This window comes from Clarias gariepinus, chromosome 10 (genome assembly GCF_024256425.1).
Source record: "Clarias gariepinus isolate MV-2021 ecotype Netherlands chromosome 10, CGAR_prim_01v2, whole genome shotgun sequence".
NCBI classification, from domain to species: Eukaryota; Metazoa; Chordata; class Actinopteri; order Siluriformes; family Clariidae; genus Clarias; species Clarias gariepinus.
Genome location: NC_071109.1, coordinates 19,414,310 through 19,438,172, shown reverse-complemented (window position 1 = coordinate 19,438,172; position 23,863 = coordinate 19,414,310). Strand labels below are relative to the sequence as shown.

General features: G+C 38.2%; 1 protein-coding gene across 1 annotated transcript in view; it reads right to left on the bottom strand.

Moving 5' to 3' along the window:
- gpc4 (glypican 4) overlaps positions 1-17,356 on the bottom strand; it is a 32,702-nt gene extending 15,346 nt beyond the window's left edge. The window contains exon 1 of the mRNA XM_053505885.1: positions 16,658-17,356. Coding sequence (XP_053361860.1) covers positions 16,658-16,814 — 157 coding nt within the window. The 5' untranslated portion in view covers positions 16,815-17,356. The remainder of the gene's footprint in view (positions 1-16,657) is intronic.
- Between the last annotated feature and the right edge of the window lie 6,507 nt (positions 17,357-23,863).

The window sequence follows — 23,863 nt, the reverse complement described above, 5'->3', positions numbered from 1 at the left end:
AATTTGTGCGCTGGATAATATTGTTAAAAATGAGAAACCCTAAGGAACCCCGGCTCAGGCATTATTTGCTCCATGAGAATGTACAACTGTAACTCAATCCTGTGTTAGCCTAATAACAGACTTCTCATTTCATTATACCCATGTTATAATATACTGCATACCCTCTTCCCATCAGTCTCATATTTTATCATGCTCAATAGCTGTCCACATGCAATGCTATAAGCTTCTGGCCATTTTGGTATTACCTGTGATATTGCTGGCAATGTTCCTGCTATGAAAGCCAAGCTGGTCCGACTTTATCTTCTGCGCCATTAAAACTCCTGATCACAATTGACTGTTTTTACCGATCCACTAGATACATTCCAGTATGTGCGACCATTGGGTAAATTTAGACTAAGTTTAATTAATAGTGCAAGATATATTGTCAAAGAGAGCTAGTAACCAAGGAACCCAGTAACAACTCTTATTTTTCACTAAATCCTGGTAAATTGGCAAATGACTTAAAAAAAGTGACATATGTTTCAGGACCATCATCTCATCTGTTGATCTGGACCTGTGAGAATGCTCAAATATATTTTTCTTTGTTAAGTTATATGCCACGCTAGAAAGTACAGTAATGATGCAATGTAATTTAATGTGATACTTACTCATGTAATCTAACTCATACTGTTACTTATTAGCCTATTTCTAAAAATATAGTATTGGCTCAAGAAATACAAACCTGGGCTGCAAATTAACATGTAAACAATTTCCTACATATGTTAAAGTTTTTTTTTAATAAATAAATAAATAAATGAAATAAATACAACATTTAATAATGATTAAATTATATCTTTCCATATGACTGAATAAGAGATGAGGTAAAATAATAAAAAAAATTCACAAAAAAAAGGTAAACTGAAGCAAAGTTTTAAAGGGTTTTAAGGAATGTGGTGAATTATTTTCTCCCTGTACTGTCCCTGTATGCTTACTTTAATTTTAAACTTAAGTAGATCACACAGAAGATTATCTGATTAGTGTTTTCTTCAGGTCATCATTTAATAACATGCTGTAATCGACCCCTTTTTACCACAGCCCATCTTAAAAAGCAGTATAGAGGCATCCTTACAAAGCAGGAAAATATAGGTCTGAATAATTTATCACTGTTCACAGGTAAACAAAAATAAGTCTGGCCTCAAACATTTCCTCTGTCATTTCCTAGTGGTTCAAATGTTAACTGGCCCAAGTGTGGCTATTAAAAAAAAACAAAAAAAACAACAAAAAAAAACCCACTCCTTTATAACTGATCAACCCTATCGTTGACAAGAGGTCATCATCTCCATCCTTCACTGCAATACTTACCATGCTTTTTCATTTTGTACCCTGTTCTAAACAATGTTGAAATGTACTTCACCTTATCTAGACCTTAAAACTTTGTTTCCCTCTATAATAATAATAATAATAATAATCAGCACTAGCAACAGAAAATAAAAACAAACAATGATTATAAAAAAGTGTAACTTTTTAAATAAGACTCTGAATTTTTCTATTGTGGCAAGTGTTCTCACAATGAATCTTAATGAGTTGTATCAGTTCTTCATTAACAACAAAGTCAGTTCCTGTTTATATCCTGCATTTTTCAGCTAGAGTCCATTTTGGTGGAATAAGGAATGTGGGTGAAACCTAAATTAGCTCTCATGCCCTTACAACCTAACCTCATGCTTTTTATGCCCCCAGCCTTTCTCCAGAACTCAGACAGACTTCAATGCCCATCCCTCAAAGAAACCAGCTTCCAAGCTTAACCATTAGGGTCAGAGGTTAACAGCCACTCCTCTGAGAAAGGCCGTGCACTCTGACCCTGACGGGCATTGGCCCGCAGACCCACCGCCTGCATGCACACACACCAACATACACATTCTTCCACCAGCCCTGGGCCTACTGAGTCAGAAGTCATAAATTCTCAAGGGGATTATTTCAGGTTGCCAGCCGCTATAAAACTGTGACAGTCGCCACATCAACGTGCTGTTACGAGAAAGACGGAGTAACGAGCTCCCCTTGTTGTCTGTCTACGGGACGTTCATTATTGTCTGCAAAGAGCCAGAGTGGCTGCAGGTTTTTATTTCAATCAAGCAAAGGCCACACCTGATATTCAACTGAACAAGATCATCTAAAACAGGTGAAATCTGACTTGGATTTTGTTTGGTTAGAATTGGCTTCATATGCTTAACCAAATCTTATGTAGCAGATCCTATATACCAACACAAATGCTATGAATACAAGGTTTCTCCTAAAATCGCACTAAAAATTCTTTTATCAGCAGAAACCTAAATACCCAACAAAAAAATTATGATCTCAGCCCATGCTTTAGGAGAGCACTCCTAAGACGTACACCTACAAAAACAAACTCAAGAGCAACCCCCCCACAGCCATATCTTACTTCTCATTTTGACTTAGCGTAAGCTACAATTACTACTGAGGGAGTGAAACTCCTATTTGTCAAGGAACATCCCCCCCCCCCCGTACAGTAATGATAAACACACCCTCCTGAAAGCAGAGAAGCTTCACATACATTCCTGTTGCGCTAGGTGCAGACTGAAGAATTTAGATTAGAGGGATAAGCATAAGAGTGAAACATTGCAGGAACATTAACAGGAGATAAAAGCTGGATATTTGATTTGTAAATCATAGATATTATGCTGCTCTAGTTGTACCTTCCAAAATCTGGCTTTCGTGTCAGGACAAGACAACACTGTTTGCCTTCAGTGCTTCTCTCACTCGCTCTCTCTCTCAGCTCCAGCTGCTGGAGCAATATTTCTATCTGTCCTCCATCTCTTTCGTCCTCGCTGTGTGGCCTTAAGGCATTTTGAGTGTGTACATCAGTCACTTGCATTCCACCAAAGCACTGCACTACGAGCTATAGGCTCCTCAGAACAAACTCCTTCTCCCAAACCTTTCATTTATCCACATACAAAGATAGTCTGTAATCTCTGGGAATTATTAAACACACTGTACAGCTAAAAGATTGTAGACACCAGAGCATCGTAACCATATATGTTTTCTAAACATCCCCCAAGCCCTAAATCCACCCCTTCCCCTTGTACTGTTCTAACAGGCGTTCAGTCAGGGACTGATGTCAAATGAAGAGGCCTGATGAGCTGTCGGCATTCCAAATGATCCCAAAAATGTTCTGTGGGGTTGAGGTCAGAGCTTTGTGTAGGCCACTTCAGGTCTTCTACTCCAACCTTAGCAAACCATGTCCCTATAGCGCTCGGGGAAGTTTGATGCTGGAACAGGTTTGAGCCTCTTCGTTCTAGTGAAGGAACTTTGGGATGCGCCAGGATACAAAGACATTCTATACATGATTGTGTGATTCGTAAAGTGTGCCACCAGTTTGGGGAAAGGTGCACATATGGGTGTAATGTTAATGTTTATCATAAGACAACATAAAAAGTAAAATAGATATTCCATTATTCAACCATTTATTATGGTTCTGGTTCTTCATTTTCTAGACAAATTTGTGCCCTTTGTTTAAAATCCTGATAAGGCAAAAATAATTTTTTTTTTCCTCAGCAAACTGATGGTTTTGTTAAAAATCTATACCACATTTACAGCATGTTCAATGTGGACTTTCCACCTCAGTAGAAGTGTATTAAAAAGGGATGATTGTAACCTGAAACCAATATTAGAGCCCAAGAGCTCATATGGAGCCGATTAGTATGGGCATTGTTTTTTCTCCCCTTATTTCTGTCCAATATCTTAAAAATACTAGCAAAAACAAGTTTAGACGATTTTTCCCCCACACTATAATAATTCTCATGGCTTGCAATAAAAAGCATGACAAAGACTGGATTTAGCAATAGTTCATAATATCAAGCAAAACATTTTTATTCAATTTCACCCAAGAAATAGAGTTGTTTCAGATATGTTGGTTAGCATTGGCTATCTTAAGGAGAAGCTAATGAACATAAGAAACTGAAAAAGAGTACAAACTCTTCTGGCTAAAAAAAAAAAAAAAAAAAAAAAAAAAAATACAATCCTTTAAAAGCAACTCCAATAGAACTGGCCACATTCCTAAAGTCTGACACTATGAAAAATAATGAGCTGAGAACCTAACTCTAGAAGAGCAGCATTATTACCAAAGCTCTTCCATTTCCCAAATCCACCTTCCATTCCCAATGCAATTTTACATACACCCCATCTGTCACTTCTCCATTAAGTACAGGTTCACACAGCACATTGCGGATACCCAGAATCCTCTTCACTGGAGTACATTTTCGGCATCTGGCTGTCCTTAAAGAATTACCACTTCCAAATCAAAAAAGCACGAGGGGGGATTTGTAAAGTTTCAGTAATACCCCATGGGGTAGGTGCTGTTTTAGTGAAGCAAATTAACAAGACGGATTTCCAAAAACCAAACAATTTTGCACTGGTCAGGCACTTTGAGAAAGGCACCAACAAGTCTCCCTGTACTCACAATATGGACAAGAAGAAAGTGCATTATTTTTATATGATCATGATTCAACCTTTTCCCATTCAGTCTATGTTATTTAATATAAAATATTTGGATGACTAAAAATTCCAAGTGGAGAAGTATTTTATAGTGTAAAAAGTGTAGAACTAACAGTGGTACATCCAGTACATGTAGTACTTTTAGTAAAATTAAGTACTTTAAAAAAAATAAGTAAAATATAGACTAGAATAAATGTTTAGATTAGTAGTGAAAGAGACTAAAGATTAATGAATATTTAAAAACAAAAAAACATTAACATTCACTTATAAATAGTTTGGGAATCAGAAATTACACTTGCAGCAACTACGATTTGCAACAAAATGTTTTACAGTAGAGCGCACAGCCACAAGTCCTTGGAAAGCATGTGTGTAAAATGTTTCCTTAAATAAATCACAAATTAAAATCTCTTGCCAAACACAGCTGTCAAAACACTAAGCAACCTGATTTTTTTCAGATGGCACGTAGTTGAGAGAAAAGAAAAAAAAAGCTACAGAAGCAGAAACAATGAGTCCATCTAGCGCTTTTTCAAAAAGTCAGCATTAGAGCAGCACGTGTTTAATCACAGACCTCACAGTCTAGACAGCCGTGTGATCATTAACCAGGATGATATTGTAGCATAGCAAAGGCTACAGCTTCTCTCATTTTCTCATTAACACACAGTACAGTTCCAAAATGTATTAATCAGAGCACATGGCAGTGAGACAACATAAACTAGACAACTTGTGATGAAACAGAAGGCATTGTGGGAAATCCTGGGTAATAGCCGCTCATATAAAAGGTGTTAAAATCTGAATATTTTGTGTTCAGCAAGGCAAAAAAAAAAAAAAAAAAAAAAAAATGCTCTTTTGCTTCTAGTTCACCCCTGATTACAAAACCAGGCAGTGAGTCTGGCAAATTAAAACTCCCCACTGGTGAACATTCCAAAAGATTGTCATCCATGAACATTCACCCAGAAGCCCCGGGAAGATTCTACAACATGAACCTGGCCTCTCATTCTCCGCCTGGCTCCATCTCCCTCCCCAGTGTGTCGTCTCCTGCTTTGTCTCTGTCCACAAAAGCTCCCTGCCTACACCACTTCCTAGGTCAGCTCATTGTAAAACGTTTAACTTGTTTCAAAATTGTTATAGAAACTCTATGAATTCACTTTCATACAGCTGACAAACGAGCATTTAGCTGGAAAGAGCAGGGGCTTTCTGTTATGTATTAAGAGATTTGGGGTACGTAGGAACATTGGAATGCAAGGCCTCATTCCAACAAGGGAAGAACAATCAGGTCACAAGTGAACCAGCAAGAGTTGTGTGTGATCGATGAACTTAAACCGACTGTACAGCATACAGACAGTCTAACCGAGCAGAGCCTGTGGCCTAGCAATTCCATTTTCACGAACCATACAACCAAAGAAAGTGAGAGAATAAGGCTAATTATCTGGCAAATAATTGAAGGACATTGCCAACTCGGAATGTAGCATGAGGACTAAGACAGTTAGGAAACTTTCACATTGGGCACGACTGATTTATACCGTGCCCATGAATGATTACTCCCCTCATCCCTCTCTGACACTGTCCAGTGTTTATATAATTTTACTCTGTACACTTGCACATTTTTATCCTCTAATACAACAGTATGCACCTAGTTGGTTTTCAAGCTGCCATTAACACAAGGTGACATCAATCTTCATTCTATCCCTAATATTGTTGATATTTCTCAAAAACATTGTGCCATCCGTAAGTCAGAGGATGAGGTTGGTAGGTGCTACACGCACAAGAAGATTACAGAGGAGACAAGCAGTCACTGATGACATTGCGTTCACTTCCATTTTTAGGTATGATTGGTTTCCATATCTGATTCAATCCGTGCCCAAGTACACAGCATCATTCTGGAGACCACCTTTTACAGTGGCAAAGCATGAACCAGACTTGGGGGGTCAAGTGTTCTCGGAAACAATCTCAAGCCATAATGTGAAAACGCCTTTAAAGCATGAATCCAGAAAAGGAGACATAAATCTAAGGAGGGTAAAAAAAAAAAAAAGAGTTAATTGAGCTGATGACATCAGTGGTATTAAGAATTCATTTGGTATATCTCCCAAAGCAAAAGTACACGACTGTTTACAAACACATACAAACAAATGTATGTGTGTCCATGTGAGCACACAAAAGCACAGTCTTTCAGGATGTGAAGTGGATAAATTTAGTGGAATTCGTGTGGGGTAGAGAAAAGGAATGCAAGACCTTGCGGGGCCATATGAGCATTAACCATGCATGTACCACCTAAAATTTACAGGCAGTGCCTAAGTATTAATTAATATTAGGCTTAATAGTGTGTGTTGCCTGGGGATGGGGTGGGAGGTGTACATTAAAATTGTAATACCTATTTCCATTAGAATTTAACAACACTTGTGTTTAAGATTTGCGATGGAAAAAAAGGTGAATCTCCAGACATAACGTCACAGCACCACTTTCTTAGAGAAAACATCTGAGCAAAAGACTGGCTCATCCCTTGTCCCAAAAGACCTCGTCTCTATACCCTGTTCTATCGTGCTTAAATGAAAGGAGACAAGCTAAGACTTTCGGCTTAAAAACAAATTTCCCTCCCTCGCTGAGAAAGTGATTTAGCGTTGCAGGAACACCACAAAAGCAACTTATTGTAACAAAAGGCAGAAAAATACATATCTAAAAAAATCCTAGTACGAACAGTTAAACATTGACAAATGTGTACGTAAGACTTGATTAAACCTGCCAGATGTCAAACCTGAACGATAAACAGTAGAACTGTGTGTGAATAGAGTGAGAAGGGGCCCACTGGCAGGATGAGGTCAAACCCATGATCATGTTTCCAAGCCCTCAATGCGACAACACAGCCACAATGATTCTGATATTGCTGTTGGGCTCAGGAAACTGGATAGCAGTGAAGTCGGTGGGAAGAGCAGCACTATTAGCCAAGTGCAAAAAATGAAAACTTACACCAAGGTACTATGCTTTAGTCATGGACATCCGTTAGACCATCTCCAATGTAATACAGGTGATATGCATCTATGTCAATAAATCATTGAGGCCTATGTGTAGAAGTTAAAAGAATCTGATCAGATTCTATTAAAATAGAACAGTCACAAAGCAATGCAATGTAGGTCACGCAGTAATAACGACCTTAGTTACTTAAAAAAAGCTGGGTAGTGAGCTTCGCTTCTTGTAGCTTATGAAGATGGCCAGGGGGAAATAAATAAATAAAATCAGGTAAATATTGTGATCATTTTGTGTGACCATGCATGTACCACCATACTGACTCCAAAAGTAGTTTAATTCGCAAATTTAAATATTCTATTTTAGTCATAAAAATGTTTTACCATTTCATGGATAAAATATATTTATAAAATTAAATTTATATACGTTTACATTTGAAGGGGTAAAATTTTGCCATTCCTCTATAATCCTGCAGGTGGTGTGCTCTAAACTCCTCACACATTGGCAGGCAGCACAGCATCTTTTGTGATAGAAGGAGAGAATTAATTACCAAGCTTGTTCAGAAATGTAACAAAATAAAAAAAATAATAAGAAAAATCTGATACAGAATTGCAATACAAATCGAACCAGCATCTAGGTATTGCAATACCTTAACGGAAGGTCCTGGTGATTCCCGTTCCTCCAAAATTATTCAGGACCTACTTTTATTTTACAATGTCTATTAGTATGTCAGTATATGCACACTTCAGGAAAAAAAGAACTTATTAAATTTATTGCTACACGTTATATATATTAAAATAGTTAAGAATATAATAATACATATACACACATACATACACATTTTTATATATTTTTTATTGCAAGTAGACCTAATTTTAAAAAGTGTTAAATGATTCCGAATAGAAAAGCTAATTTTCAGCTCGAATCATCGTTTGTTCATCTTAAGTAGTTGCTTTATCCTGATCAGTGTTTTATAGAACCTACCTTTGGAAAAAATGTGAGTAAACACCCTGGATAGAATTCTAGTCCATAATACTTAACCAGACTACTGTGTATATTTCCTATTATGGACTGGGCTCAGACAAACAATGCGACAAGCCTACCAGACAGTCGACAGCCATCACACACCTGACCAACCCTCATTGATGGACACTAAATACTGGTTGCAGGTGTTCAGGGAGCTGGGAGTGAGCAAAAAATCTGGACCATGGTTCAATTACAAGGTATCAGGAAAGAAAAAAAAATAATACATTTAAAGAAGATGGCCTGTTCAAAATGCTTTTGTCAATTACAGCTATTGTATGGCCAGTTTTAAGAAAAGCCTATTTAAATTAAAAAGGGGTCTGTGAGAACCAGAAGTCATTTAACTCCCCCTCCCTTTTACCACAGCACACATCAAATCAACACTGCCTTTTTATCCTTTTCAAAAGACTTTATGACGTGTTCCAAAGGTCTGTAAAAGTAGAATGAGGGAAGCACATAGGTAGTAGGAAAGTGTGTGTGAATTACCAGTGAGAGTTGAGAGCTGGCTTTAGGCTCATCAAGGCTAGTCTTGATGAAACTTATGGGAATAATTAGCAAAGATTACAGAGGTTTTGGAACGTTAGCAAAGCTGGGGATTTTGCCCGAAACCCACGCCAAATCTCTGGCGCATGTCCTTCCTCTGTCTCTACAGCCACAAAATGTTTCTCTGGGACCATAAAAAGACCACAGTTATTGGCACTGTCAGTACTATTATTCCCATTAACATCATTACTAGTGGACGGCAACTGTCTCGTGGCTTAATTTGCAATGCCTCTCCACCAAGGGAGTTTCATATGGAATGGTGCCTGGTAAGAGAAGGGTAACATATGGGAACACATGCTAGAGACTCTGGGATCTGGAGGACTTGTGCTAGTGCTCTATTACATGCACAGATTAAACATGACAGCACAGTGTCTTCTTTCAAAAAAAAACTTTTTTTTTTTCTTTCCTCTCGAAATTTCCTCTCTTGAGCAGTTAGTCTTTACAACAGATCCAAAGAGCACGATTGAACATGACCTCGTAACAACAATGTCTGTCAAGGCAAACATACAAAACAACGGGTTCTGGTATTAAATTCAACTGAAAAAGAGAAGAGAGCAGAAATAAAAAACAATAAAGGATAATAAAAGAGACCAGACCTTGGATGAGGCCTTGGAGCAAGCCAGAACGGATAAAATGGCCCAACAGAATGAGGACAAAAGAAAGAAAAGCTTCTAGATGTTAAGGCCAGATAAAAAAGAATGTCTGCATCAACACTTTCTACAAAGCATGCTCTTTAAAACAAGGTGCATGAGCCAAGTGAATGGGCCCCAGGGAACTCCACATGCAAATTGGAAGTGTTAACAAGGAGCTTCGGTGGCGGCCCCTATCTGTCTTGTGGTGAGGAAAAGGCACAAATGTGCAAGCAGTTTTTACAGAAGTGTCAATCAAAAGTGGCACTGCACTGTACTGCACAGCCTGATTCCCTCAGAGAAGAACAAACAGGTTTAAACAATGTCACCAGAGAGACAAGCTTCAAAGCTGTTTGAGTGTAGGGGGATAAAAAAGGTCAGTAAGAATATGCCTCATCCATATGGAGAGTATGTGTATATGGGTAAAAGCAAACACATCAGGGCTTGGGCAAGGCTCCAGAGATGTCCAGCAAGCCCCCTAAAGTGCAACACTCAAGCTTGCTTAAATCACACATAATGCCTACTACTTTTTGTAATTCCTGAGTTTTGTTCTCATACTCAGACTAGGGTCCCCTTCACTCAGTGGTGCAGCCAGTCAATCCTCAGTTGGCAGAGTCTTTTCTGTTGCTTGGGACTCTCATTGGGCTCCCAATGTGCAGGTCTTGGTGGTCTCGTGTGGTATGTATTTTTTCAGACCCGGATTGGTGGGTGGTGGAGGTGGGGGAGGAGGTCACCCAATTGTTCCTACACACTGAATCCACCCCATGCTGGGCCGTCACTCACTGGAGACTGTGCAGTGTCACAAATCTTTGTAGAGAGAAACTTGCACAGCATTAATGTTACTGTTACAACTTGGTAACAAACTTCTGTGGTTTCCAGAAAAATAATGGAGCAAAACGGGACACAAGACTCAAAACTTGAGTTACATTCAGAAACCACAGACATGGACAAAATGCTAATGCAGCCCATTTCAGACATGGGCTATGCAACACTGGTGACAGCACTTTCAAACATAGGTCACTTCTATAGTAATGTTTCTGAAGGATTTATCCAGGCATACCCATGACAGAGACAGAGACAAAAATGAGTGAGAATTTGTTCCACTTGTGTCATTGTTGTTACAGCGATTCTCCAAAACAAAAACATTGTTTTTGAGTAACCTGGGCACCTCAGAAAGACATAAGACACATGTAAGATTTCATCTGCCGCATGAAGGGAGAGCAGCTCCTTGATCAAAATCTTGGGCAATTCGCAAATGTTTTTGAGTCCTACAAATAGTTCTTTCCTATAGTCAAACCATAGCTCTTATATAATGTCTAGAATAAGCTTGCAGCTTTTAAAACACCACTTCCTAGACTGCTGTTATGGTAAGGTTTAATATACATAACTTTATATATTAGGCGCACACACAAGGTTACTTTGCACTATCTATTAATATGTGACTTCCCATAATTGGGACTTGATAAAAGGCCTTGTTAAAAGGGATAGTACATTAATATTACTAGTGGCCTGACTAGATTGCCATGACAATTTTTTCACGGACAACCGACCAGGGCTCTCATTTAGATATGAAACATACACATTCTGATGCTGTCAGATTAATGGAAAGGACATTGCATTTTGCTCCAAGCAAGTTGACTAGACCAGCTGAATTAGTAACTGATTTATAGCTTCCTGTATTTAACCACCTAAAAATATTTATGTCTCAAAGTCACTGATTAGTCCACACATAAGGAAGTATCTAAGATAACAGTAACTCGTGATTTGCCCGTTACCTAGGCCATGTGTTTCAACGTAGGAATGAACCTAAGGCACTGTAACATTCATGCCTGAATCCCAACATGTGCACCAAATCTGGGAAAGCTCACCATATTAAAAAGTGAAACAACTTTCAAAAATGCAACGCTGACAGTTCTAAGAGTTCTACATCCTCAAACACCCACTTACACTTTGCATAATGTGTGTCAATATGTTACATATCTTCTTTCTGATAGCCAAATAGTCAGCCACTAGCAAGCCAGCCAGCCACAGGGCCTGGCCATGACACAGAACAGGCTGCAGCAAGGTCATTTCAGCCTTGCCCATGGGCCGATTCTTTAATTACCCTTACTGATCTCTTCGTCCAGCTCAATAACAGTATCTCAAAAATGCTGCCAATGCCCTAAAGTAGAAATTTATATATATTTTTTGATTGAAATGAATTTTTCCATTGGCAGACTGATGACAAGTTAGTCTAAATCTGTTTGTACTAAAATAGCAAAGTTGTGACAAAATATATTGTCTCGAACATAAAAAAAATAGTCCATTTAAAATTGTGTAAGCATATCATTCATTTAGACAGCAAATCATGTAAAAGCAGTGCAATTTATAAAGTAATGCAAAGACATGTCGGTTATTGCTTACAAAGATCAGGAAAAATAAACTACAACTTTACAGATTTGACTACTTTACTACTACTTGAAACTGCTTAACTGCTGATTTTTACATCAATTTTAAGATGGTGAACTGCACACACACAAAAAAAAATACATCAATTGAATGCCATCAGAGCAGGTTACTCTGCACATATCTTTAAGCAACACTTCTGTCAGGTCAGGGAGGTTAGCAGGTTATGACAGCAAAATACTTTTTTTACACCACGTGTGCTTAGGCTTGTAATCTTCCTGACAACAGGGAGGGACAGTCTCTGTTAAGCCAGGATCAATTTCCTTCATTGATACTGTTGATATTCTAGTGGCCTGTTTCCTGACAAAAGAATAAATCCTTAGTCACTGACAAAGAGAAATATAATTCCTGATGCGTTTGCTCTTACCCATCTACCCATACAAAGAACACCAGGCTGTGTTCACACCAGTCATGTGTTTAAGTTTAACTGCCACTGCATGTCCCCAAAAAAAGCTGCCAAAATGCAGCTAGTTTTCTCAAATATGCTACGTAATATTAAATATGTTGTCAAAGGCCCAAAAAACTATTTAATTGTAATTCCTGAGTTTAGATTTGTTTAGACCAGGGTAATTACTGCATTCTGAAAATATGTTAATATGTAAAACTCCTGTGTGCACTAATGCATGAAAACACCCTTATTAACATAGCTAACTTTAATGTTGAAAAAAAGAAGACATTTTTATTTGTGTAAATATAAGATTAAGATATTATGCCTAACTATCCCTCAGCATAGCTTTTTAATGTCAGCACTTGTTTCAGGCAAGGTTTTACCTACTGAAAAAATGGAAGCATGAACGAAGCCAGAGGCTGCTCTGCTGCAGAAATAACTATTCTGCTATCTAATAATTAGCTTTCTGGGATTAAAGTCTAGATGACACTGAACAAGAAATATTAATTCAACTTACACACACCACCAAAAAAAATATATATATATATATTTTTTTTTTTTTGGTAGTATGGCATGGCAGAGCCCTTACATGACCAATGTCTTATCTTGGCAGTGATATGGCTGTTAGTCAATTATTTACCATAATGCAACTGTGAGGCATATGGTGAACATAAGGCATGACCTCTAAATAAAAATGTCAAAAATATTTCAAGCATTAAGCATGCCCATATAAGAGCATGTATGGATGTATACTATATGAGGAAGTCGGGAAAATGTGGTCGTGTGTTTCTTTGGTTATAACACACTAAAGTAATTAGAACAGAAATAATCCTTCAAGTGTAAAGAAGGAAGAGCTTTTGATCTTCATCACCGTCCATACCTGAGGCATGACATAAGACCCAGCTGCCAATATGAAGCAAAACAGACTGCTCTAGCGCAGGAAAAAGTGGTCTGCTGTCTCCCAATAAGAAACTGTTGACACAAAGAGATACCAATCTGGTCAGTGCTAACCACTCTGCTTTTGAAGAGCCATTGCGCAGCAGGAACTCAACGCCCACGTTTTACAACATCTAGGCCAATCATCAACCATCACAAACAGTGGGGCTTTTCTTTAAAAGGCCAAGACCCTCTCTGCTTTGGTTAGAAATGAGAGGGTGTGAAATCTTCAGACCTTAGTGGGGAACTGTGTACTTCAGGGCTTAAGTAACTATCAGGTCCCTTAAGATATTATAATCCTTCGTGTCTCATAAACAGAAAGAATCTAAGGAGACCAACTGGTTGGCGAATAAACACCTAAAGCTGCAACAGTAAAGAGAAGCTAAAAAAAAAAAAAAAAAAAAGTTCTCCAGAATGTGGAAAATTTATTTCACTGCTTCTTACACATACACGGCTCGTCCTTCACTTCAACCTTTACGTCAAACCCTGAACATGCTTATTTACAATTAACACAACTTCCAACAATGGTGCACAACCCTTGTATGACAAAAAAAAAAAAACGAAACAAGACCAATGACAGTAATATAAAAAGTTACATATGTTAATGTTGGTCTAGGTATGAACTTGTGCAAAATCTTTTTAGCTCGTCATAGTGGAGTTAAAAAAGAGAATTAAGGTAAACATTTATAACATGACAGGAAACTCTCAATCCTTTTCTTGCCCTGGATTATGTGTAAAACACCATAAGCACTAGGTCTTAATTTAAAAGATTCAGCAGGCAAATACTATAATAATGAAAACAAAAGATCCTTGTGGCTGGAGAATCTATGCCTAAAAAAATTTACTCTTCTTGTTCGGGTTCTAGCTGGGTGAAGATGGAATGGCAGAGCTTTTTAGCACCAAGTTTACAATGAGTCTATTATTATATTATATGATTTAAAATACCAACAGGCCAAAAACTTTGAAATTAAGACTAACATTTTGATGATTTTTTTTTTGGCCAGCTTGCCTGGAACATACCATCTGAAAAAAAAAACTGCAGAGGGCAAAAAATAATAATACCCCTGCTGATTAATCACAGAAAAGCAGAAATGCTGGCATGGAAAGGATATAATTTTGGCCATCAGTGCTGTGTTCGATGTACTTGGCCCAATTCTAGATATAATGTGGATTCAGGATCATGGAAATATGGAGAATAGATGTTTTGACTACCAGGTGAAAAGGGCCAGTGCTGAAAGCCAAAATCAGAAGGAACACTGACAGTTCAATTACGTTCTACTGTGGACCGTTTTCACCCTAGCCACAGGAGACATTGTTATCCAAAAGCAGAGCTTTGTGTGTTCTCTTTCCGCTTTCTAAGAAGCCTCCACCCTTCAGTGACAGTAGACCTTGTTACTCTCACTGGATCAATTATCTCAGGCTCTATTATTGACAAAGAAAAGAGTCTGATGCATATCAGGGTCTTTTGTGAGACGCACATGTGCATGGCATCCAGAATGTTCAACAAGCCATTATAACATGTTCCTGTTAACCATCACGAAAAACCGGAGTTGCACTACAATAAGAGATTATCAATGCAGGTGAGCTTGAAGACAATCTGCCAAATTTTACATTACAATGAAACACAGAAGAAAACAATGGGCTATTGGCCTGGTGTAAAGTACAAGGCAAATTACAAGCAAATTGTGTCCAAGCTTTAGGACAGCTGTTATATTTTTCCTTGTAATGCAGCTCACAATGACTAAACCTTAGAAAATTTCACCTGCTAACTTCTGATTAATATAGGCTCATTTAACACAAATCAATTAATCAATAAGCTGAAGGAGCTATTTAAAAAAATGCTACAAGTCTCTAGGACAGGAGAGGACATATTCAATTACATAGGCTTATGTCCGGAGGTTATTTTTTAGTCAGTATAAATAATTATGTAATATTTCCATTTGCAAAAGCAAAGGTACAGCTCATAAGTTATCATTATGTTTAATTTGATTGTGATGAAAGTAACAGAGTACTTCACATCATTAGATAAAATAATTCCACCAAAAAAGGGCTTCAGTAACTGCAAAAATTATCTGTTTATCATAGACTACACATTAAGCCCAAACACATGGAAACGGATCAAGTAGGCTCATTTTACATAAACAAACACCAAAATATAAATGCAGCTATGGAACCTATAGACCGTTTCTCTGTCTTGGAATTTGTACTTTACGGATTTCAAACAATTCATACATAGTACCAATTTTTACTTGTGTAAAGCAAAAAGTTTTACCCTGTACATCAAAAGCATTTTCAAGATACTATATGCGACCATCATAGATATAAATGTTAGCTGATAAAAACCAAACTTATCTGATATGACATGACCTGTAACTTTCCAATGCTCAGTTGTATAAATGAGCTAAATGTGCACTATTAATGCACGTGGCAGCTTGTTAGCCTAGAACTGTTATTTTAACTTTAGGTGAAAGAGGTCTCAGACAGACAAATCCTGTGGAGTTGTGGAACTGTGTTCAGTGTTAGATTAACATGAAGTCCTCTGGATCGCAGGCTAAATCATTGCTAAAACTTTCGATTCGGGTTTCCTTTACCCCAGGGAAACATGTGGAACGATATAAACAGAGTGGATCCTCGAGCCAGCATTGCTCATCCTGAACCACGCAGAAGGGCTCTCAGACCCACCCCACCCCCACTCAGCCACCAGATAAAAATCACTACATTTACATGGCCATTATGGTCTACTACGATAAGGGTTGGATTTAGAACAGGAGATTTTAATTACTTTTGCGTTTAAGTGCAGTACAGCCAAAGTGTGCGCGTCGTTAAGAATATAAATTAAGAGCAAAACCCCAGTTAAGGAAACCGCAGAATCTCTCCACATCAGTGCTGATTTGCTTCCTCGTACAAAAAGAAACAAGAGTCACCGGTTTCCCAACGTGAAATCACAGCAAGGCGCCTAGTCTAAGCGGTTTAAACGAAACTACAACATCGCCTAATGCCTGGCCTATATATAATGGACTTAGCATTGTTATCATAAATCTAAACTGAAAAGCTATTCGAGCTTAGCAAACTTTTCCACTCCAGCCGCGTCGTGCAGGTTATAAGGAGCAGAAGCTCGAGCTATATACCCCCCCGTTCATTGTAGTCAGGGCAGACAGCTCTGTGGCAAGAGTAATAAAAGTGTTCAGAGTCAGTTTTCTTTGAGAGGCCGGAAAGTTGAATGAGAAAGGCCGAGTGTAACTCTTACCATACACTCCTTTGTTGGGGACGTCGTTGCTGTTGAAGCCCTTCGAGCTGTACGCCGTCCGGACCTCATTGCAGTTCTTTGACTTCTGTTCACTCGGGCTGGCAGAGGCAAAAATCACCACGGACACATAAAGTGCAATCGCAACAACCGCCTTCATCGTTGTGCCCGACTGCCAAAAGCTTTTAAAAGTACACACAACCGCTCACAAACCAGACTTTCGCCCCGGTTACAATGCGTCTGAGCAGCGCGTCGGAGCTCCACAGGGAGATGCGCCGTCTCGCAGATTTTACTTTAAAAACAGATAAAGTTTTAGCGACTCCGTGGACTTGTTCACACACGGTCGTTTTCACCCTCCGTTTCTGGTTAAAACTTGGTTTAAAATCCCAAAACGTTGAAAATATGAAATTCTGTTTTATGAAAGACTTCTGTCGGCAGTCTCGCGAGGTCAAACTTTTGCGTGAAAAAGAAAGCCAGTTGCCGGGGAGCCTCGCGTTAACACGTTAAAAACACACACAACTTGTATTAAAACGGCTTCGACCGATGTTTTCGCCGGAAGATATCCACTCGCACTGTGATTCCGTCTGGAGAGAATGAAAGTTTGTGTGAAGTTTGTTCCTTCGACCCAGCGCGGGGTAGTTTTCAAGACGGGACGCTTTAAGGTTGGAGTCAACTCGCCGTGTGCTCGAGCGTTGGCTGCGCGCGCGCGGTACGACGTCTTCGGCGGGCAGGCTTGCGCGCTCACGTGAACAGAGCTTCCAGACAAAGCAGCGTGCACGCGCAAAACGCGTTCACCTGGAGCTATCTGAGTCAGGTATCTGAAAACATTGAGAGCGGGGTAAAGGACAAGTTAAAAATTAAACCAGTTTAAAAACTAAACTATAGAGAAAGAAGAATTCTTTCTGGAGCGAAAACCTCTGTAATTTTTAAACTCACCACGTTTATATTTGTGATATAAAATATTATTAATTCAACTTTGACTTATTTACATGGGACACATTTGATTACACTTAACGTATCCATATAACCTTTTAGGTAAAAGACAGTTAGTTCAAGAATATCTTTGTGGTTAAATAGTGTAACCTCACACGAACACGGTATATAAGAGAAAAAATAATCTGTAATTAACTAGATTTATTCCAATAAAAAAGTTTGAAATAATCCTTCTTATAAATAATATTTTAACAAAATTGAATGTATAACAATTACTGGTGCCACCACATGTGGTATATTTTGCAACCTCCCTTTGCCAGTATAAACCCAATGAGTCTGAGATGTTTCCAAGTTTCCAATAAGGTGTAGATCAGGGGACTGAGATGACCATGTAAAAACTTGGGTTTGTGGTCACCAGGTAAAACTTTGCAGAGACTTAAATACTGTAACATACATGTAAATACAAAATTGATCCATTGCTTGACACTGATAACCAGATAAAAAAAAGAATTTTCTGGTACTTCTGCATCTATGATGCCATGTACCCTGACACGTTTGACCTTTAAAGGAAAAAAGCACTGCAACATTACATCACAGACTCTCTACCATACGGCAAATACCCACCTTGAGCGGTTGATGCCAAAAGCTTCTATTTTTGTCTCATCTGACCATAGAACCGACCACAGCATTTCAGTTTAAATTTCACTAGTGTCTTTGTGGTTAGACAAATGAAAAGGCATGGCTTCCATACAGTTTGTTGGCATTGAGGTGTCTAATTGTATATTTGGAGACTTTGGTGACCTCGAAAGGCTACAGTCATCTCTCCAGCTGTGATCCTCAGAGAAATAGTTGGCTCTCTAACTATGCTCTTTCTATGTGTGTGTCCTCCTCCAGACAGGTTTATTACAGCTCTGGTTGTTTTAGAATTCTTAATTATTGCTATTTTTAGATTCATGTATCTAGTTTTGTGGCCATTGCTTGATTTATGACTTTTGGGCATTGTGTATCTTTCACACATTGACAAATTACTAAAGACCTCTGCCTCACCTCATGTGTATATCCTACTGAAACAGGAAGTCATTAATGATGGCTTATGAGTTCCTAAACGTTTTAACTTTAATTAAAGTAAACCTGCATGTGAAACGTGCTAATAATTATGATTGTGTTATTAGTATATCACCTAATAAAATATATAAAGTAAGGGCTTTGTATTTTCTTTTATCAGTTAAAAAGATTGGATTTTCCCTTATGCATTTGGTGTATTTCACTGAGTAAGCTGCTTAGGCACAAAGACGTTTTCCCCATAAGACTTTCTAACCCCATAAAAAATTTTTTTTTTTGCAATTTTTTTGTACAGTAATTCTGTACTTAATTATATAATACAAATTCAGGTAATATCAGGAACACTTGACACATTAAGGAAATTTTATTTACCTTTAAGGTATTTTTTTACCTTTTTCTCAAATAATCATGGATCTGAATTAGTTGAAATGCAAAAACAATATACAGTAAGCTGTATTTCATATTTAAACTATATTATTGCTTCTTAATATAAATATCTAATCAGTTATTCACATGGTGACAACTCAATGCATTTGGGCATGTAGACATGGTCAAGACGATCTGCTGAAAAATGGGGAAGAAAGGTGGTTTAAGTGACTTTGAATGTGGCATGGATGTCGGTGCCAGAAGGGCTGGTCTGAATATTCCTAAAACTGCTGATCTACTGGGTTTTTCACACACAACCATCTCTACGGTTTACATAAAATGGTCTGGAAAAGAGAAAATATCCAATGAGTGGCAGTTCTCTGGGCAAAAATGCCTTGTTGATGCCAGAGGCCAGAGGAGAATGGCCAGACTGGTTCAAGCTGTTAGAAAGGCAGCAGTAACTCAAATATCATCTTCTCACAACTGAGGTATGCCGAAGATACCAAACATGGAAGTAGATGGGCTACAGCAGCACAAGACCACACCAGGTGCCTCTCCTGTCAGCTAAGAACTGAAAAATGAGGCTACAATTCATATAGGCTCACCAAAATTGGACAGTAGAAGATTGAAAAAACTTTGCCTGGCCTGATGAGTCTTGATTTCTGCTACAACATTTGCATGGTAGAGTCAGAATTTGGAGTAAATAACATGAAAGCATAGATCCATCCAGTCTTGTTTAAATGGTTCAGACTGATGGTGGATTAATGATATGGGGACATTCTTTTGGCACAATTTGGCCCCTTAGTACCGATTGAGCATTGTTTTAATGCCACAGCTTACCTAAGCATGTCCATCCCTTTGTGATAACTGGATAATGGGACATGTTACAAAACTAAGGTCAACGCACACTGGTTTCTTGAACATGAAAATGAGGTCACTGTTCTCAAATGAGCTGATTACCAGATCTCAATCCAATAGAGTACTCTGTCACTTGATGGAATGGGATATCCACATGTATATATATATATATATATATATACACATGTATGTATATATATATAATTAGAATATTTATTAGTCAGTCACTTTAAGATGTTAGATAATGTAGAACAGCATTATTCAGGTAATGTGTGACACATGCATTTCTTTTCCTTTTTTTTTGCTATGGAAAAAGAGTGGCAAAATGAAAAAAGCAGTGGATGGAAAAGGGAAATTTTTCTTCAAGGTGGAGTGAGGTGAATCAGACGGGAAATGTCAAGGCTTTATAAACACACTTAAGGCAGCAATAATGACAGACCAAAACAGTTCCTGTTGTCAAGAGAAACATCACTCATCAGCAGTGGCATTATTATTCATGATTTTTTTATCTCGTGATTTTTCCAATTATTTTTTACACTTCTATTATTATTTGAAAAATAAACATTGAAATTGACATTGGATAACAATAAAAAGTGGCACAATAATAGTTAACAATACACTGGAGAAACATGGACACAATACCAAATGTGTCCATTAACATTTTGCTTTATACTATAGAGAAGCACAAATAGTAAAACATTATATGGCCCTAAGCCACAAGCACATGCAGCCTTCTGATATGTCTGCATGTCATGAAATGTGACACAGTCATATGAACACGCTGAGTAGCAGTGTTTTGCTAGAGGCGATGCAATCCGAGTCATGTTTCTGTATCATGATGGCAGAAAGCTGCTCACTCTCATTCACTTTCTACCAATAGAGATCCTTTAATGCACGACTTAATGCACTATAAGCACGAGTCAACTCGTTAAATTTGCACCGGACTACACAAGTTTAATAAGTTTATGTCGGATAACAAAAAAAGTTAAATGTTGAACACAAATGGCTCTAAGTGATAACATGTTTTCCTCCAACCCTGTGGTAAAATGTAACATACTGCAGAAGTCGTGACAGGTCATAAATTTTAAGGAGATTCTCTTGATGCTGTCTCTGACATACATTTGTGAGTGTGTGTGTGGTTGCTGTGAGATTCCTGGGGTTAGGCTTGCAAGTGAGAATGGGGGACAAATGGAGAACGCCAATTTTACTTTGCCAACTTAGCTTTAAAATAATTCACAAAACAGGAGAACATAGGCTTATGGATTACCGTCTAAATCACTTGATTTATGTTTCCCTTTTTTTAGTACTTCATTCCTGTGCAGAAAGTATATACAGTAAATTCTTGTTTATGATAAAATCACTGAAACTTTAGAAATTGCTTTTGATTGTCAGAAACACACTGTTTTTCAAAACACTCCTAAAAATTAACAGATGATTTGTCATGTGCTGAATTTTTAAAGTTTTTTGTGCAGTATTAATATAAGTTAAATCACCTGATAGTTAGGAAAAAACATTGTTTTAAGCTCTATTAATAAACAAGAAATAAAAAAGTAAAAACATATTTATGGTTAAAAATGTAAAAATCAAATGTAGAAAGTATACTTTATTCTTCGCTATTTAATGACATTCTCTCATGCACACACAATTAAAGTAGTAATTTAAATTACTAGTTGGCTGACTCATCAGTAGCCAGTTAAAAAAAATGTATGTTATTTCCTATGCTGATGTTTTGACAAGCCATTTGGTTCACTCTGTGACCAAGAGAGAGGCAATAATTTATGACTGATGGCAAAAGCTAGAAATGCAATTTATAGCTTCTTTAAATTAGACCCATGATTTATCACTTAATGTCACACTGGTAATCGTGTATTTATGCACTCTTGGCCTAAAGTATATTTTCCCACACCAAACTTCATCAAGAGCACACTTGGGGCCTCAACATGTCTGGATTCGTGAAAGCATGTGTATGTACTACTGCGGCTATGTGTGTGTCTGCATGGTTTGGGGGAGGCTTTCAGCAACATCGCATTCCGACTATTGTGCCCCGCATTCCTTAGCCGGCCCCATTCATTCTGTGTGACTGTGGCTTGGAAAGCGGATGCCCAATGGAAAGCCAATGAGGAGTTCTGGGGATCTGTTGACTATGGATGTGAAAGTGGGCTGGTGTTACTTTCAGTGGACAACAAAAGGTGAGCACTATTTGTCTCAGAACTCTCACTAATGGACAAATTTGTGACCCTGGAATTCCACAGAACATGAATAGGATTGAGTGTATCAAAAAAGAGAGAGAGAGAGAGAGAGAGAGAGAGAGAAGAAAAAGAATTATGTTTGTTTCAGGAATGGCTCTCAGAGCAACATCAGTTTCATTAACATCTCAATAGGAAATGGCTCGAGTGAAGCATTTTGTTACAGCTTGATATCACATGGGTGATTAATTCACAATTAACCAATATGTAACTTTTCAAATGCTGTATACATAATGAGTTTTGTGGCAGAATCATTATCTCACAGTGATCTAACAATGAGCTGATAATATCTGTAAAAAAAAAAAATTAGCCTAATTGATGTTCTCAGTAATAGATAAATCAGTCTACCCTCAGCTCCCTAGGGCCCATTCACCCCCACATAATATGGACCAGTTGACCCTAAAATTGGGTCGTCCTTGTATTGCCACTTTATTACCCTAAGAAAACATTCATCCTACGCATCTCAATGGGTCTGTTTGCCCATTCGCCCATCCCTATTAACATTCAGAGTGTAGGCAGGAGCTGGGGTCAGCTCAGCTGCTGCCTCCCTCTCTCAAGCCCCCACTGGCCCAGGCCTGATAACCAGGCTTTCGTTACCATTCTAAAGGTTCTTCGCAAGTTCTGAGAGAAAGGCACAGCTAGAGACGGACAAGCTTTATCTGGCTTTGAGGGAGAAAGGAGCAAGTGTGAGAATGCAAAACACGCTGCCTCAGGGTGTGTGGCCCCACGGTCAGTTAGGTGGCCAGATTAGGCGGGTAATGGGAAATAAATTAGAGCCTGCTAAATACATTGGTGGGGGGCATTAGAAGGTAAACACTCGGGCAAAATGAGGTTTGTTTGGTGCTATTGGTGTGAAACTCTATAGCTGTGTCTGACACTTTTTTTTTTTACAGATCAAAGAAGTTGATGAATGAATAAGATTGCATTTTGTTTATGTAGTTGGCCTTGTGTGGCTCCTCAAACCTTAATTAGTCTGCGTTTTTGACACACACTCGTGAAACTGGATATCAAAAAGGCATCTGTGAGTTGAAAAGCAAGAACTCAAACTTCTCAACAGATCCATTGTGTTTCATCAACTAAAAAGAAAACCGCAAGCATAAGTATAAAACCACAGAGGAAACTCACAGCACAACGTGAACATGTTTACTGACTTTAATAAATATGAAAACTGTGAAATCAGAATGCGGTCCCAAAGGCCAGAAAACATCTGTATCTGGTTTGGTTGTGACACACCCTGTTAACACATACTCCAAAAAGCATCAATAATGGCTTCCACAAATCACAAATACTGGTCAACCGAGGCGAAGTGCTGCAAATACAAAAAGAAACTCATCACTAAATGTTGAACAGGGTAACTGGTGAGAATAAAAGTCTTCGAGCTGCCAAATGGCCTTAGATTACACTCCCCCCTCCAACTCAATCAGCTTTAATATAAACAGCAATGAGGGAATTTGGTGCTTAATTACAGGACTTCTTAACACAATTCTCTACAGGCCAATGTGTATTAACCAATTTAATACCCACTGGCTTGTAAATGTAAGTTAATTCCTGAGTCCTAGATTGTTTACTTGAACTTATATGCCTATTGCTTTCAGATGAGAATGGAATGAGACACTTTTACTTCAGAGCCTCCAAGCCTGCTATATGTCTGGGCAACACATGACTGTAGATATTGACTCGCTTCTTCAAACACAGCTTAGAAGTACATGTATGAGAATATTTATTACTTGACAAAGTAAAAAAA